At 49.8% G+C, this 14,229-nt stretch overlaps 2 protein-coding genes across 3 annotated transcripts; one reads left to right on the forward strand and one right to left on the reverse strand.

The window, feature by feature from the left end:
• The first annotated feature begins 90 nt into the window (after positions 1 to 90).
• Positions 91 to 4,581, forward strand: RPA2 (replication protein A2). The gene is made up of 9 exons (XM_068657769.1): positions 91 to 244; positions 373 to 467; positions 563 to 664; positions 779 to 892; positions 1,638 to 1,712; positions 2,341 to 2,454; positions 2,777 to 2,887; positions 3,062 to 3,156; positions 3,924 to 4,581. The coding sequence occupies exons 1-9, from the start codon at positions 229 to 231 to the stop codon at positions 4,006 to 4,008; spliced, it is 807 nt and encodes a 268-aa protein (XP_068513870.1). The 5' UTR covers positions 91 to 228; the 3' UTR covers positions 4,009 to 4,581.
• A 1,924-nt stretch (positions 4,582 to 6,505) lies between these two features.
• THEMIS2 (thymocyte selection associated family member 2) lies at positions 6,506 to 14,113 on the reverse strand. 2 transcript variants are annotated; one of them, XM_068657765.1, is made up of 5 exons: positions 13,894 to 14,113; positions 10,201 to 10,341; positions 9,883 to 10,083; positions 8,466 to 9,689; positions 6,506 to 6,700 (listed from the first exon to the last, which is right to left on the reverse strand). In XM_068657765.1, the coding sequence occupies exons 1-5, from the start codon at positions 13,985 to 13,987 to the stop codon at positions 6,669 to 6,671; spliced, it is 1,692 nt and encodes a 563-aa protein (XP_068513866.1). In that variant the 5' UTR covers positions 13,988 to 14,113; the 3' UTR covers positions 6,506 to 6,668. The 2 variants fall into 2 exon arrangements, with proteins under 2 accessions (XP_068513866.1, XP_068513865.1); XM_068657764.1 differs by lacking the exon at positions 6,506 to 6,700 and adding an exon at positions 7,700 to 7,908.
• Between the last annotated feature and the right edge of the window lie 116 nt (positions 14,114 to 14,229).

Here is a 14,229-nt window from a genome sequence, read left to right on the forward strand (position 1 = left end):
CCCCTCGCAGCGCCGCGCACCTCGGCGCGGCCGGGCAGCGCCAGCACTGAACATGGCGCTGCCAGCCTCCCTGCGGCCTCCCCCCATTGGGAGGAGCCGGAAGAAGGCAGATTCCGATTGGCTGCCGGCCGACGCAGCGGGCCCGCGGATTGGGCGCGAGGAGGGGCGGTGCGCGCGGCCTGGCGGGCCCATCCGAGCGCCGCCGCCGCCACTGCCGCCGCCGCCGCCATGTGGAGCGGGCACGGTGCGGGCCGGGCCCGGCGGGCGGCCTAGGGCCGGGCGGGGGCGGGGGGCGCCCGGGGCCGCCGCCCCTCGTGGCGCTAGCGGAGGGCGCCCCCCGCCGCCTGACGGGCTGTCCCCTTCCCTCCCCAGGTAACTTCGACGGCGGCTACGGGCCCGCGGGCGGCTACGCGCAGTCCCCGGGAGGCTTCAGCTCGCCCACCGGCACCCAGGCGGAGAAGAAGCAGGTAGGCGGGCGGCGGGGCGGCCGGTGGCCGGAGCGCTGGGCCGCGGCGGGCGGGCGGTGCCCGGAGTCGCTGACGGCGCCGCCCTCCCCTCGCAGCGCGCCCGCTCGCAGAACATCGTGCCCTGCACCGTGTCGCAGCTGCTGGCGGCCGAGCAGGTGGAGGAGACCTTCAGGATCCGGGACGTGGAGATCTCGCAGGTGGGCGTCGGGGGTGGCCCTCGAGGAGACCGGCGAGGCCCGGCGGGGAGGCTGTGAGTAGGAGCGCGCTCGCCTCGGGCCTTCCCCGGCTGACTCGGCCTTCCGCAAACGCAGGTCACCATCATGGGGATAATCCGGCACGCTGAGAAAGCGCCGACGAACATCCTGTACAAAGTGGACGACATGACGGCAGCGCCCATGGATGTTAGGCAGTGGGTCGATACTGATGTAAGCACCAGATTTGGTACTGAGGCTGCGAGGTGGAAGGCGCTCAGAATCTATGGAGAGAATAGTTTTCCAAACAAACAAAAAGAAATAGCTGTTTAGAAAAGTATTTTGGGAATAACGTGCTTCTGAAAGCCAAGAAAGATGCTGTAATAGAGATCGCTGGTGTTCTGCATGATTGTTCTCCTGTTTTGTAATTCATACGTGGTTCTACAATGAATCGCTTCAGATAATTTTTTTAGAGTTTCGCTGCTGAAGTTCAACCATAGCTGTACTGAGAGATGCATGCTCAGTACTTCTGCATAAGAAATACAAAACCAGAGAGCGAAAGAGATTCTGTATGTGACTGTGATTAAGACATGTATCAGCGCACATTGTGTCGTCTTCCTATGCATGATTCCTGAAATGCTGCTAGTTTTCACTGGAGTCTCATGCAGATATAGCAAGCCTTTAAATCTAAATGCATTTTCAAGTGAACAGCAGAGTTCCATTGAACAGCTCTGTAAGAGTAATTAAGCAGACATTGTTGGCTAAATGCATGTTTATCATAAGTTCAATTTTATGTTTATCAATAAGTTCTATTTTTCATTTACAGTTATATTTACCTAACTGCTCTAAATGGTCATAGGAACAGATACAATTTGTGTTTGCTTGAGACTTTACATCTTTCTCAAGTCATTGATTGTGATAATTGAGAAATGGCAATGTGAATAGCAAAACCTTGCTTTCTCCTTTTCCTCTCTGTAAGGAGGCAGGTGGTGAGAATATCGTGGTACCTCCAGGAACTTATGTAAAAGTAGCTGGTCATCTTCGGTCCTTCCAGGTGAGGTCATATATTACTCCTCAAGTAATAAGGCAGGAGCAGTGGCTTGAAGGATTGGTGGATCTGACAAAGTGTTATTAGGCTCCCTTTAAAATATCCAGTTATTTGTGATCTTTGATTATATTTTTCTGTGGACAAATCCTTGAATGTTTTTGCCTGTGCTGTATGAATCACTCGTTACTAAATCAAAAGGGTGGAATATGCATTTAAAATGTCACCGTTCATCAGTAAATTATTTTCAGTGGAAAAGAGTAATGGCCACCAGGTTATTGGATGCTTGCCATGTTGAGCTTAGACCATGATCTGGATAATGGGGATGCTTCCTGCAGCATATTATGTAGCAGGGTTGTCTCATAATAGTCACCCTTTAAATAATGCTGCATGTGTTAAAGCAAAGTGCAGTTAGTTACTAGACATTTAAAAAAGAAGTTGTCTTGTCCTGCACTGCTTTGCATGATCGCATATCAAAACTTAAGTCCAAAAACTTTGCTTGTTACGTGCAGAAAAACTCCCTACCTACCACTGTCCCTGATCCTGGCTGGAATGATTAAGCACATTCTGTTAAAGCTGTCATGTTAATTGACTTGTACTGTACTTGTTTGTTTTTTTTTTTTTTAATCTCTGAAAGAATAAGAAAAGCTTGGTGGCATTTAAGATCATGCCTCTGGAAAACATGAATGAGTTCACCACGCACATCCTAGAGATTGTTAATGCGCATATGATCCTCAGAAAAAATCTTACGGTACGTACTTAAAGATCATGATTCCATGCTAGCCGTTACTGGATTATTGTTTATCTCTCAAAGAGAGTGAACTCTTGGCTCATTGGGGAAATTGTATACAAGTTGTGGAGATGGAAATTCTGAAATTGTTGAAGAGCTGCAGTGAGGGTGTATCAGGAGTTCTGGCTTCCCTGGAGAGACATTGTGTTGTAGTCAATTCCCGTTGTTTTTTTTTAATAATCTGCTTTTAATTACTGTGTCTCTGATATGTAACACTGAGTCTTCCATGCCCTGGGTTTACAGCAGCCTGTGTAACCACAGTTCTTCTACTCTTGTAATGCAGGCAGCATCAAGAGCGCCTCAGTCGTTTACCTCTGCTGGGATAGGTGACATGGGGGGCTATGGTGGAGGTGGCAGTCTGCCGGTGAATGGACTCACAGCACATCAGAGTCAGGTGGGTGCAAGCAGCTTCTCCAGAGACAGCTGTTGCAGTGGATGCTGCTGCAGAGTGATGTAGGATAAAGCAGTGATTATTCTTTGAAGACTGGTAATTCTTCCTTGACCTTGCTATCTAATGCAGATAGAGAAGCTTAGCTGTGTGCTAATGGTGTAGTTCATGTTCTTCCAGGTGCTGAACCTGATTAAAAACTGCCCTGTCCCAGAAGGTATGAGTCTTCAAGAGCTGAAACTTCAGCTCCCCAATGTCAGCATGTCAACGATCAAGTAAGTGTGTAGAAACAAAGGATGTGCTCGAAATAGGGGTAGAGACTGATAAAAGGAGACAAAGAAGAAAATAGTGGGCAAGGCTAGATCCCTACTTTGTTAGCAGGGCTGGTAATTTCATGTAGTAGTGAGCCTGAGCTTTTGAATTCTTCTGTGAAATGGTTTAGAATGAGACATGGTTTGTTGAAGTGATGATAAAAGTGCAACACTCTCTGTTTTCAAAACAAGCTGTTCAGTAGCTCAGTAGCAAAGCAATAGGTAGCTGGGTGTGCTTCAGCAGTATTTTTACCTGTTCAAGGACTGTTTTTTCTCTCTCTACATCCCAAACAAAATTTTGGAATACAGTGGAGGATGGTGGTGTTTGGTTTTGTTTGTTTTCTTAGATGTTTCTTATGACTTCTTCCTGACACTGAGAAGAACAGTGAAATTTAGACAGTATTAATGTCTTATATTCCTGTGTCCTATCCTGTTTGAACCAGAGCCATAGGTTCTGCTTTTATCTGGAAAAAAAATGCTGAGAGTGGTGGCTTTCTCTGTTCTCAGAGACTGAGAATTGCTAGGGGATCATACTGACATAGCTTTCAAAATCTTTCTGTACCTACTAATTAGTGGAGCAGCTCTTTCAGTGCTAAAAAGATACAGTCACTGGGAGCATCCCTTGGAAGATGCTGGAAAGGAACAGTGGGAAAGGGGTGCTGTAGAAAGGAAATACCTGAGAGAAAAGTGTTGACATGGACCGCTTAGCAATTGACTTTTTTTCTTCAAAGGCAAGCAGTTGAATTCCTTAGCAGCGAGGGACACATCTACTCCACTGTGGATGATGATCACTATAAGTCTACGGATGCTGAGTGAAGTTCTTTCCAGCTGGATTTGTTTTTAAGCAAATGCTTGTCTATGTTTCAAGTTAACCTGTCAAGCTTTGCAATGTGGAAGGTGATCTTTTCTCTTTCTAGCCTGTAAGAGTCACAGTTATTCTGTGGGTGCCTACACGTTGGAACTGAAGGACAAGCAGAACATGTAGGAGGATTCTGTTGACTGGACTTGATTACTGTGCCATGACCATGTGATGGAAGCATAAGCGAATATGGGAAAACTGAACTGAAAGCTTCAGTTTTTTCAAAGAGCCTTCAGTTTGTTTTTGTCTCTTAGTAGAATGACTGTTAGAAAAAAAACTTTCTAATCTTGTTGTGGGCAGATTGACTTTTTTGCTCCTAGAGCTGTTTCTACTACCACATATTTCATTCCATTTAATTCACAAAGTGGGTAGCCAAGCTTAATTAATATTCCACTGTGTACAGTAATCATGACTAGATTTGTAATTAGTTTAGTTTGTGCATTTAAATCTATATTTGTACTATGAGGTAATCTCATTACTGGAGCTTTTGAATTTTATATCCAATAAAAATTTAACTTGGCTAGTCTTGCGTGCTTCTGTAGCTCTAGAGGCTTTTGTTCTTCCCTAAAGAAAGAAAACATAGGTGCTGATAAAACTTAGATGTGTGGGTAAAAAAATGGTTTAAGTTTTCTTAACTTGGTAAGTTGGTTTAAAATGTCAAACTGATATGAACATCTGGACATGAAAACATTAAATAATTCTACTACTGAAAGAAGGAACTACAAGTTGTATCAGTGTTCTAAATGGAGCCAGGATCATTTCTGCCGCCAAAAGCACTTTAGCTGAAGCTGAAATTAGTTACATATCATGTAACAAGTTGCAGTGGATTTGTTTGTTTAACAAATTACATTACAGAGAAAAACACTGAGTTAGGAAGCAGCAGTATAGATAGTGGTGCTGCATTGGTGTGGAGTTAACAAATTTGCAACTCCTTTTTCTGTACAATCCTGTTTTGCTCAGAGAGGCAGCATGCTGTTGACAGCTGCTTCAGAATATCTGTTCTACCTCCTGGGAATTGTTTTGCAATTGTCAATGGGAATGTTTGAGTAGTTAATAAATATTCAGAAGCATTGTTCACAATGAACCTATAAAGAACATAGTTGGTCTCACAAAGAGGATGCAAGGTTTCTGTGGCAAATGTGTTTAGCATTGCTGAAAAGCAGGACCTGGGATCTTTCAAGCTGAACGCTGATAAAACTGAAATGTGCTTGCTGTCCACCAGATGGGAGTCTGGTTTGCTGCACTGTGTTGACCTGTCCTTTGAGAGCTGCTTGCTGCTTTCACCATAGTATGGGACCTCTTGGAGAATTCGTGTGCAGTTGAGGGCTCGTGCTCCCTGCTTGTCAGCTGGCTTCCATGGGAGTTGCAAGCTATGGGTCTCAGTTCAGATTTTTTTTTTTTATCTGAGAGGGATGATGTGACCTGGCTTTGGAAGAGCAGTTCTTCCCTTCCTGCCCATTTGTCACATTGGCATCTGCTACTGCTGTTAATGCTGTAGCAAAATCAATGTGTCCTGTGCAGGTTCAGATGGTGTCACACCTGTAGCCTGTGGTGTACTTTTGGGGCTAAATCATACTATGGATGTGTAGCAAGTGAGACAGCTATAGAAACTAGCAGACCTAGAAGCCAGAAGTACTATAATTTCAATTTTGCAGGTGGTGTGCAGATTAGGAAGAAAATTATTATTTTTGGAAGTGAAGATGAGTGGAATTGCCTGCAGTAAAGAGCTGTAGGACTATATGAAATGCTTGTGAGTGGAGTGTTAAAATGTCTTCAGCTGTAGAGGGAGTTGAATTCTTTACCTAGGCCCCAGTTGGCTTTTTCTTCAAAGCATCAAAGGACATCTGCTTTTGTCTGGCAGGACAATTTGTTGTAGGGTTTGTATCTGTTGGGGACAGAAGTGTTTGTTGCTTTGAAAAATGCCTATGTTTAAAGCTATGAGTGAGCTAAGGGTGAAATCCAAGCTCCTGCTCCTCTCCTCATCCTCCTCAGCCATAGTTCAACAATTATTCTTTTCCTCCAGGGCAAGCAAAAATTGTGTTCTGGGATGACTGCAGTGGGTTGCTTGGTTGAAGCTTTGTACATAATATTTAGGTGCTATAAATGGTGATAGTGCTTGTTTGCAGGAGAGATGAGTTCTTGCTTTGGTGAGTATTCAGTGAAATGATCTCAACAGCAAGAGTCAGTGTCTTAGTCACAATGCTGTGATTTGAGGAGAGGACCCTGATACTGACTGTAAATCACAGGGTGAGAACAAAGAGAAGGAAACCAGCTCAAATCCCATGTAGGGCTTTAGCCAAGTTAGAACGGAGGAGATGCTGTCTGCAACTTGGTAAAGCTTCTCTAGACCCTAAGTGAGGAATGACATGAACTGAAAAACAACCCAAAATTACACTTTACTGAGATTTTTTTTATGTATATATATTTTTTTTACAACAGTTTACTAGTAAAGGAATTGAGAAGTTTGTTTTCCAGCTCTGATTTGTACCTGCTTCTAATCTGAAGTACCTAGGTCTGGAAATTGCCCTGTGTTGGTGCTGCCTGGCACTGCAGCAGTCAGGCGGGATGGCAATGCTTTGTCCAGTAGTAGGATGTATAGAAAGCTGCTGATGCTGGTTCATGCGCCTTTGGTAGATTCCAGCAAAACAACTGCAAGAGAAGAATTTGTTCTAAACTTTTCAGTTTGAAATGGCTATGAGCATGGCACATCCTTAGGATCCAGCCAAGCTATTATGCAGAAAGTATGTGGATGATATTAGTGCATAGGAGCAGAGTGAGACACATGTTCTAGGGCCCTGGCCAGCACCTCAATGACATCTTGGTGACTGCTCTGTTCCCAGGATGGTTGCCCAACTGTTTGCTGCTCTGGTGCAGTTGGAGAGTCAGATGAGTGACAGTAGAGGATGCAATCCATAGCAAAACAGCCAGCTACAGCAGAGCAGGGAGGATTTAGTCTGCATATGTGGCCATTCCTCAGGCATATGGGCTACTTGCATTCATAGAATCATATGGGGCTGAGGTTGGAAGGGACAGTAAAGATCATCTAGTTCCAATCCCCCTGCCATCAGCAGGGATGCTACCCACTAGATCAGTTGCTCAGGGCCTCATCCAACCTGGCCTTTAACACCTCTAGGGATAGGGCATCCACAACCTCTCCGGGCAACCTGTTCCAGTGCCTTACTACCCTTACAGTGAAGAATTTCCCCCTAACCCATAAGCTGAATCTCCCCTCTTTTAATTTAAAACCATTCCTCCTTGTCCTGTCACTGTCCAAGCAAAACCGTGTTCTCCATTCTCTCTATAATTCCCTGTACTGAAAAGCTGCAATGAGATGACCCTAGAGCCTTCTGTAGGCTGAACAGCCCCAGCTCTCCCAGCCTTTCGTCTTAGGAGTGGGGCTCCAGCCCCTTGATCATCTTCATGGTCCTCTGGACCCACTCTAACAGCCCCACATCCTTCTTATGGTCGGGACCCCCGACCTGGATGCTGGACTGGAGTCTTCACTAGTAGGGCCTCACAAGGGCAGAGCAGAGGTTTGACAAGCCCCTCCCTTGACCTGCTGGCTACTCCTCCGCTAATGCAGATCAGGATGCATTCAAGGAAAGGGGGGCACATTATTTGCATCATCGAGGCAGGTGGAAGTTGTGCTGTGGACCCTTAAGGTTGTATTTAGCCTTTATTTAAATAGGCTATTTAATAGCCTTAATTTAATACAAGATCTAAGAATATTCAGAGGCTGGACAGCTTCCAGAAACCAGATGATTAAAAAGGAAAAACAGTCTGCATTTTTTTAATTGTCTTTTGAATGTCTTCTTCAATGACTTCATAGTCATGTTCATCACTGCTTCTCTCCATGTCTGCAAGAGAGAAGCACAGACTATGTACATAAATGGAGCTGGAGCATGGCTGAAACCCTACAGGGAGATGCCCCTGCCTGCCCTCCCCTCCTCCCTGATGTGGTGGTGCAGGAGGAGTACCTGCACCAGGTAGCCCCAGTGAGTCTGGGGCCAAGTGCCTGCAAGGAAAAAGGCTTCTCGCCATTATAGACACTGGCTTCCAGTGCCACAGGTCCCTTGCAATTTGGGGGCAGGAATATTCTGCATTTGAGAGCAGGTCAAGGCCAAGTGCTCATGTACAGTGTTTGTTTCTCAATAGCCCTTGAGGCCAGACCTTGTTTTCCCTCATGCCACGGTCCATGTGTGAGACAAAGGATGGGACAGCCACCCACAGAAACTTAGCTGGTCTCGGGCTAACACATGGCTGGGTGCCGGTCTCCTCAGCAGAACATCCCTGCCTCATGTCCCCATGGGGACAGCCCCAGGTACCTCATGGCCAGCAGTGCCCCACGACAATACAAATACATGTAATACATGCATACAACCCGCTATTGCTACTGGGGGCCCCATGCTCTCACCTGTGTCACTGGGAACCTTGCGGGACCGGGGAGCTGCCGGCAGACGGGGACGTGGGCTGTACTCATTGGGGGTGCTCCGGTGGGTAGTACGGCTCTTCACCTTCTGGGGAAGGACCAATGGCGGCGGCAGTGGTTGAGCCAGGCGTGTCTGGGAGCTGGTGGTGGGTCTGGGGACCTGGGAGCGCTTTCCCCTGGAGTGTGCCCTGTCCTGCTCTGGGGCAGGGCGTGGCTGTACCTGCACATCCCTACTGGCCACCTTTGGCTTGGGGGGCCGTGGGGGTGGTGAGGCTGAGCCACCCGGCAGCTGCGCCAGCAGCTTGTAGTAGAAGGCCTCGGTCAGCTCCTCCACATGGGAGCAGTGCGTGGAGGGGGCCTGGGAGCAGACAGGCTCCTCAGTGAGGACAAGGGAGAGGTCCAGCCACTGGGGTGGGATCTCAAAGCCCTTATCTGGCTCCTCACAGAAGCTGCTAACCAGGAAGGGCTGGGTGATGCGGGCCTCCAGCCGCAGTGCAGGGAAGGAGCCCAGCACATCCCTCTCCAGCGCTGGGTCCGTGGCCACCACTCGGACATCGCATGGCAGTGGCAGCAGCTCCACCAGCTCCGTCAGCCTGTACTTCTTGCTGTCACACACCTCCTCCACAAAGCTGCCCCCCAGATCCAGGGGCAGCAGCAGCTCCTCGCCCTCCTCCTCCTCGCCATCCTCCTCACTATGGCGGAGGCACAGGAGCCGGGTGCTGGCACCAGCCAGTAGCAGCTGCCGGGCCTCCAGCCGGTCACCCACACTGAGCGGGGGCACGTCGTCCTCGCGGCCCTCACAGTCCTGCATTACCACCACGTGCAGCTGCTGGCCAGACTGCAGGCTGGCTGCCAGCTCCTGCACCCCTGCAAACTGCCGGGGCCGCCGCCTGAAGCGGCCTTGGTAGGCACTGGAGAGAAGGAAACGGCGGGTGCCGCTGCGGGCAGAGGCCAGGACCCTCCAGGTGTGGGAGCAGCTGTGGATCTGCAGCCGCTGTCCCTTCCGCAGGCGGGTGACCCAGGAGCTCTCAAAGATGGTGGCACTGTGGGGCCCCTCCAGGATCTCGGCCTGTGTCGGCAGCACCTCCTCCATCCCCAGCACCTCACTCAGCAGCAGCGGCCGCGAGAAGTGGACGTCCTGCGACTCCTCTGTCACATCCTCCACATCCACCTCCAACGTGGAGGGGATCTTCACCTCATCCCTTCGCACTGCAGGGGCAGAACCACTCTGATCTTGTGCTCGGCTTCTTCCCATGCGGTAGAGAACCTCACCTTGTGCCCACCCTGCCTGCAACCACCCATGCTGCCCCTGTCAGGGCCCTATCAACAAACCTGTGTAAGCCCCCTCCCCCCCCACTCTCCACCCCCCAGCACCCCTGCCTGGCCCCACAGCAGGACTCACGGTTCATGGTGGCCTGCACCTCATAGACAGGGCTCAGGAGCAGGGCGTGGGGGCCGATGGTGGGGCACCGCAGTGGCTGTGTCTGTCTGCCCCTCAACTCCAGTGCCTGGTGCAGTGTCAGGCCCTTCTTCCTGATGACCCCTGGCAAGGGTCCCTGTGGCGTGGGGCATGGCACCAGATCTAGGGCAGGCTGGAAAAGACCTGTGGGAGGGCAAGGATGAGACCCTGACAGGTGCAAAGGGCCTCCCAGTGAGGAGGGCCCTATGGGGTGCCATGGGGCTCGGTTGTGGTGGGTTGGGGCAGGGTGTTCTTGCTCACCCTTAAATGTTGGCAGCAGCTCCGTTGTCTGCCCCGTGTGCACATTCTCACAGACAACCTTCTGCAGTGTGACAGCTGTGATTTTCAGCAGGTCGCCAGTTGACAAGCAGCACTCATTGCCTGAGATCTCATACACGGACCCTGCAGGGAGAGGAGAGACATGTTGTCATTGACAGTCACTGTGCTGAGACTGGGCTGTGGGGTGCAGGTGTCCCACATGGTCCCAGACAGCCCAGCTGGGTCACATGTGGCTGTGGAGTGGCTCCAGCAACTCTGTTATCCCCTGCCTCCTCTCAGAGCATTGGGATAGGGAGCTGTCACCCATCAGTATGGGCACTTGTACTCTGGGAGTGGTGCAGGAAGCAATTGCTGCCAAGCCCATCAGCTGCTGCTTGCAATCTGTTCACAAATGGGTTTATTTCTGCTTGGCTGATTGATTTTGAGCCCACATGCTTTGATTACCAGTGGGCAGAGATTGCTCCGGATCACACAAGGCCACATTCTCTGGTACTGCTGCTGTCCTGCACAAGTGGGGCTGCAGCTGGACACTCTGGTGCCAAGTGTGGTGAAGCTCAGCACAGCTGAAGAGGGCTGAGCAACCAGCATCCCTCAGGATTTCCTGGAAGAATCTGCCTCTACCAGCATTTTTAACCATTGTTAATGTCTGTTAACAACACACAGAATGACACAAAGATGGGTTTTAGATTCAGACCTTTGAATTTCCTCTAAGCTGTCCCTTCCTGTCTCCTCAGAACATCTGCAGGTGATTGGTGCTTCCATCTAACACTAGAAGATCCTGACTGAAGTCAGAGATACACAGGAGTCCTGCGAGAGGTGGCAGCAGGGGAAGGTGACCAAAGAGGAATATAGCGATATGGTCTAGAAGGCAGGGTTGGGGTTAGGAAAGCCAAAGCCCACACGGATTATCAAAAGGGGATTATATCGTGCTTAACCAACCTGATCACCTTCTACAATGAGGCGTTAGGCTTGGTGGACAAGGGGAGAGCAGTGGGTGGTGTTTACCTTAACTTCAGTAAGGTTTTTGGTGCCAAAAATTTTGGCATGTCTCCTATCACATCCTCGTAGAGAAGCAGCTGAAGCATGGGTTAGATAAGTGCCTGCTGTGCTGGACTGAAAACTGGGTTATGGGCCCAGAGGGTGGTGATCAGTAGCACAAAGTCTACTTGGAAGCCAGTAACTGGTGGTGTACCCCAGGTGTCAATACTGTGTCTAGTCTTGCTTAACATCTTCATTAACAATCTGGATGATGGAGCAGAGAGCACCCTCAGCACCTCCAGATGACACAAAACCAGGAGGACTGGCTGATACACTGCAGGGTCATGCTGCTGTCCAAGAGAGCACTCAAGAGGCCTGACTGGGGTTGAGCATGAGCAGACACTTCAGGCTTCTCGTGCGCACACTTGGAGCTCTTTGGTTTTAACTCTTCCCATGGGCAGGGGAAACTGGAGGGAGCTGGATGGATGTGGCTGGGGTAGAGGGTGGTGTGAGCTGCCCGCTGCAGGTGGCACCAGCTTTGGGGATTATGCAAGGATCAGCTTCTTGCAGAAATGTAGGAAGTGCTTGCATGGTGTGGAAATGCTTCCAGGGCACAGCTGCTGTGCACCAACGTTCCTGGTGAAGTCACAGGACTCTAGGGCTGTGGTGGGGCTGTGGGTTCCCAGAATGCTGAAGGGGGCCATGGAGAGGCTGTATGGACAGGGAGGAGGGCTGGCAACTGCATGGGTCAGGACAGAGCTGGTCTGCAGGCTCAGTGGTGGCAGAGAGGGAGCTCAATGGGCCACCTGAATGGACTGAGCTGGCACCTCTGACAGCCCCACGTACTGGTCAAACTCAAAACACCACGGCATGATGTACTGACATACACAGCCATGTCGGCAGGCTTGCGCCAGAGGGAGCCAAGGCTGGAGACACTGCTGTCGGCTGGCTGACATCCCTGTGCTCAAGGAGGACATGGCTACAGGCACAGCTGCAGCAATGAGCATGGCTCTGCAGAGTGTAGGGGAAACAGCAAGGTGAGAACAGCCGCAGAGTGCCTGCCCCTGGGACCTCTTCCTCGGGAGAGGGAGAACCTCAATGTGGAAATTACTATGGCAAAATAACGAGGAAGAGGTGAACGAAAACTCGAAAGCATCAGAAAGTCTCTTGCAGTATGCAAGCACCAGTCCCCCTCCTCCAGCCACACTGTGACAGTATCGAGGACATGATCTGAAACTGGAGGATGCACACAGTGGGGCTGCACTGCCCACAGCACAGCCATGCCTTGTGCCATGGTGCAGAGACCTTGTGAAACCCCCACATGCCCGGCAGGATTGGCTCCCTTGGGTGGCAGTGAGACACAGGCTCTGCATGAGGAGGCTTGTGGCTGGTCCATGTAGGAACCTGAGTTACTCCTCAGCGGTATCGTAGCATCAAGCCACAGCTGTTGCAACATGAAATATTAACAAGAATGTGGAAGACATGAAGAGTGTTTGGCTGAGGGAGGAGCCTGAGAAAGGGCTGAGAGCGGCAGAAGTTTTGTTTAAGATCTTGGAGACACCCTCCCCGCCCACCTGCAGTCCCCAAAACAGAAAGCCAGAAGTAATGACAGGAAATCCAGAAACATTCAACTCAAAATGTTTAAGAAACGTTATCTCTGCAAGATAACACATCTGCAGGGTGCAATGCTGACTAACCCCTGGTGCATAATCATCTGCCTGTGAAGGTCTAACACCATCTACCAGCAGCCAAGGGAATATGTAGCTGGGAGCCTTGGAAGAGCTGGCCAAGGGGTCTTTGTTGTGCTGACACTTATTTCTAAGCAGTCAGAAATACCTAGAAGCTTGTACAATGCATGCCCTGAAAAGCTTCCAGTGCTGGTAGCAGTGCAGGTGTCATAACACAGGAGATAAACAGTGCAGAAGAGTACAACAGGAATGACTGGAGTCTGAACAATATAATTGCATGCCAAATGCAAACACCATTTCAAAGCTGTGGGAAAGATTCGGTACTTGACTACACTGCGAAGGGACAGGGTAAGTATGTTCTGGGACACTCTGCCTTTCATGGAGCAGGAGCTCCTCAGACTATGCTGTCATGCCATGATACCATCCACCACAAGCAATGACCCCTTTTGACCCTGAATTTCTGCACTCAATGAGCTGCTACCAAACATTTTGCAGCCTAAAACTTCTCCCCCTTCTGGGATGGACTCATGACAAACATCCCGCTCCGCTCCAGCCTCCTCACCACAACTACCAGGAACTGCTAAATACGTTAACTGCTGTTGTTTCAATGTATGGTGGCAGTTCTCCTCATTTAGTAAATTTAAGATGTTATCAATGGCAAAGGCTCTTTGGGAGAGCTAAGCATCCATCTCTGCTGAGCTTCAGGGAAAAAGAACACTGCTTCTGCTCTTTAAAAGTCAGTGTGACCTAGTGCTAGAAATCTCACAAGTCCTGATGGTATCTTGCACATTGGTGTTGGCACAGTGGGCAGGATCCCACTGTGCATTCCCACTTTTTTGGGAGCCCCAGAAATCCAGCAAAAACATTTGCTAATTTCTGACTGCATCTCACCACCAACATGACCATCATCTGAGGAAATTACACTGGTCCAGGTTTCATCTTTCAGGGCCAGGGGGAGGTGGCACAGCCTAGGGGCACTCCTTTGTGGCAGTGGGCACCCAGCACTCACCTTGGAAGTAGACACCAGAGCATATCCTGAGGATGCGGGGTAGGGTGGTGGGGTCCAGGGAGCAGATGTATTCCTGGAAGGAGAGGGGCTCCATGCCTGTGCTGCTGTGTGTTCCGGGGTCCTCTGCAGGGAGTGAACTAAGACAACTCTGGGCTCTGCTTTCACTTCTGCATTGTTTTCACTTCTGCTTCTAGCACTGGTAAGTTCCTGCTCCAGATACTTGCTGCTGGCAGCTCTCCAGTCTATGTAAACAGACTGATGAGCTGCTGGGACAGCCCAATTCCTGTCACCCACAGCCTGGTGGCTCCTAGCCCTGCCCTGCCCATGCTGATGGTG

This window comes from Anas acuta, chromosome 21 (genome assembly GCF_963932015.1).
Source record: "Anas acuta chromosome 21, bAnaAcu1.1, whole genome shotgun sequence".
In the NCBI taxonomy this organism is placed as follows: domain Eukaryota; kingdom Metazoa; phylum Chordata; class Aves; order Anseriformes; family Anatidae; genus Anas; species Anas acuta.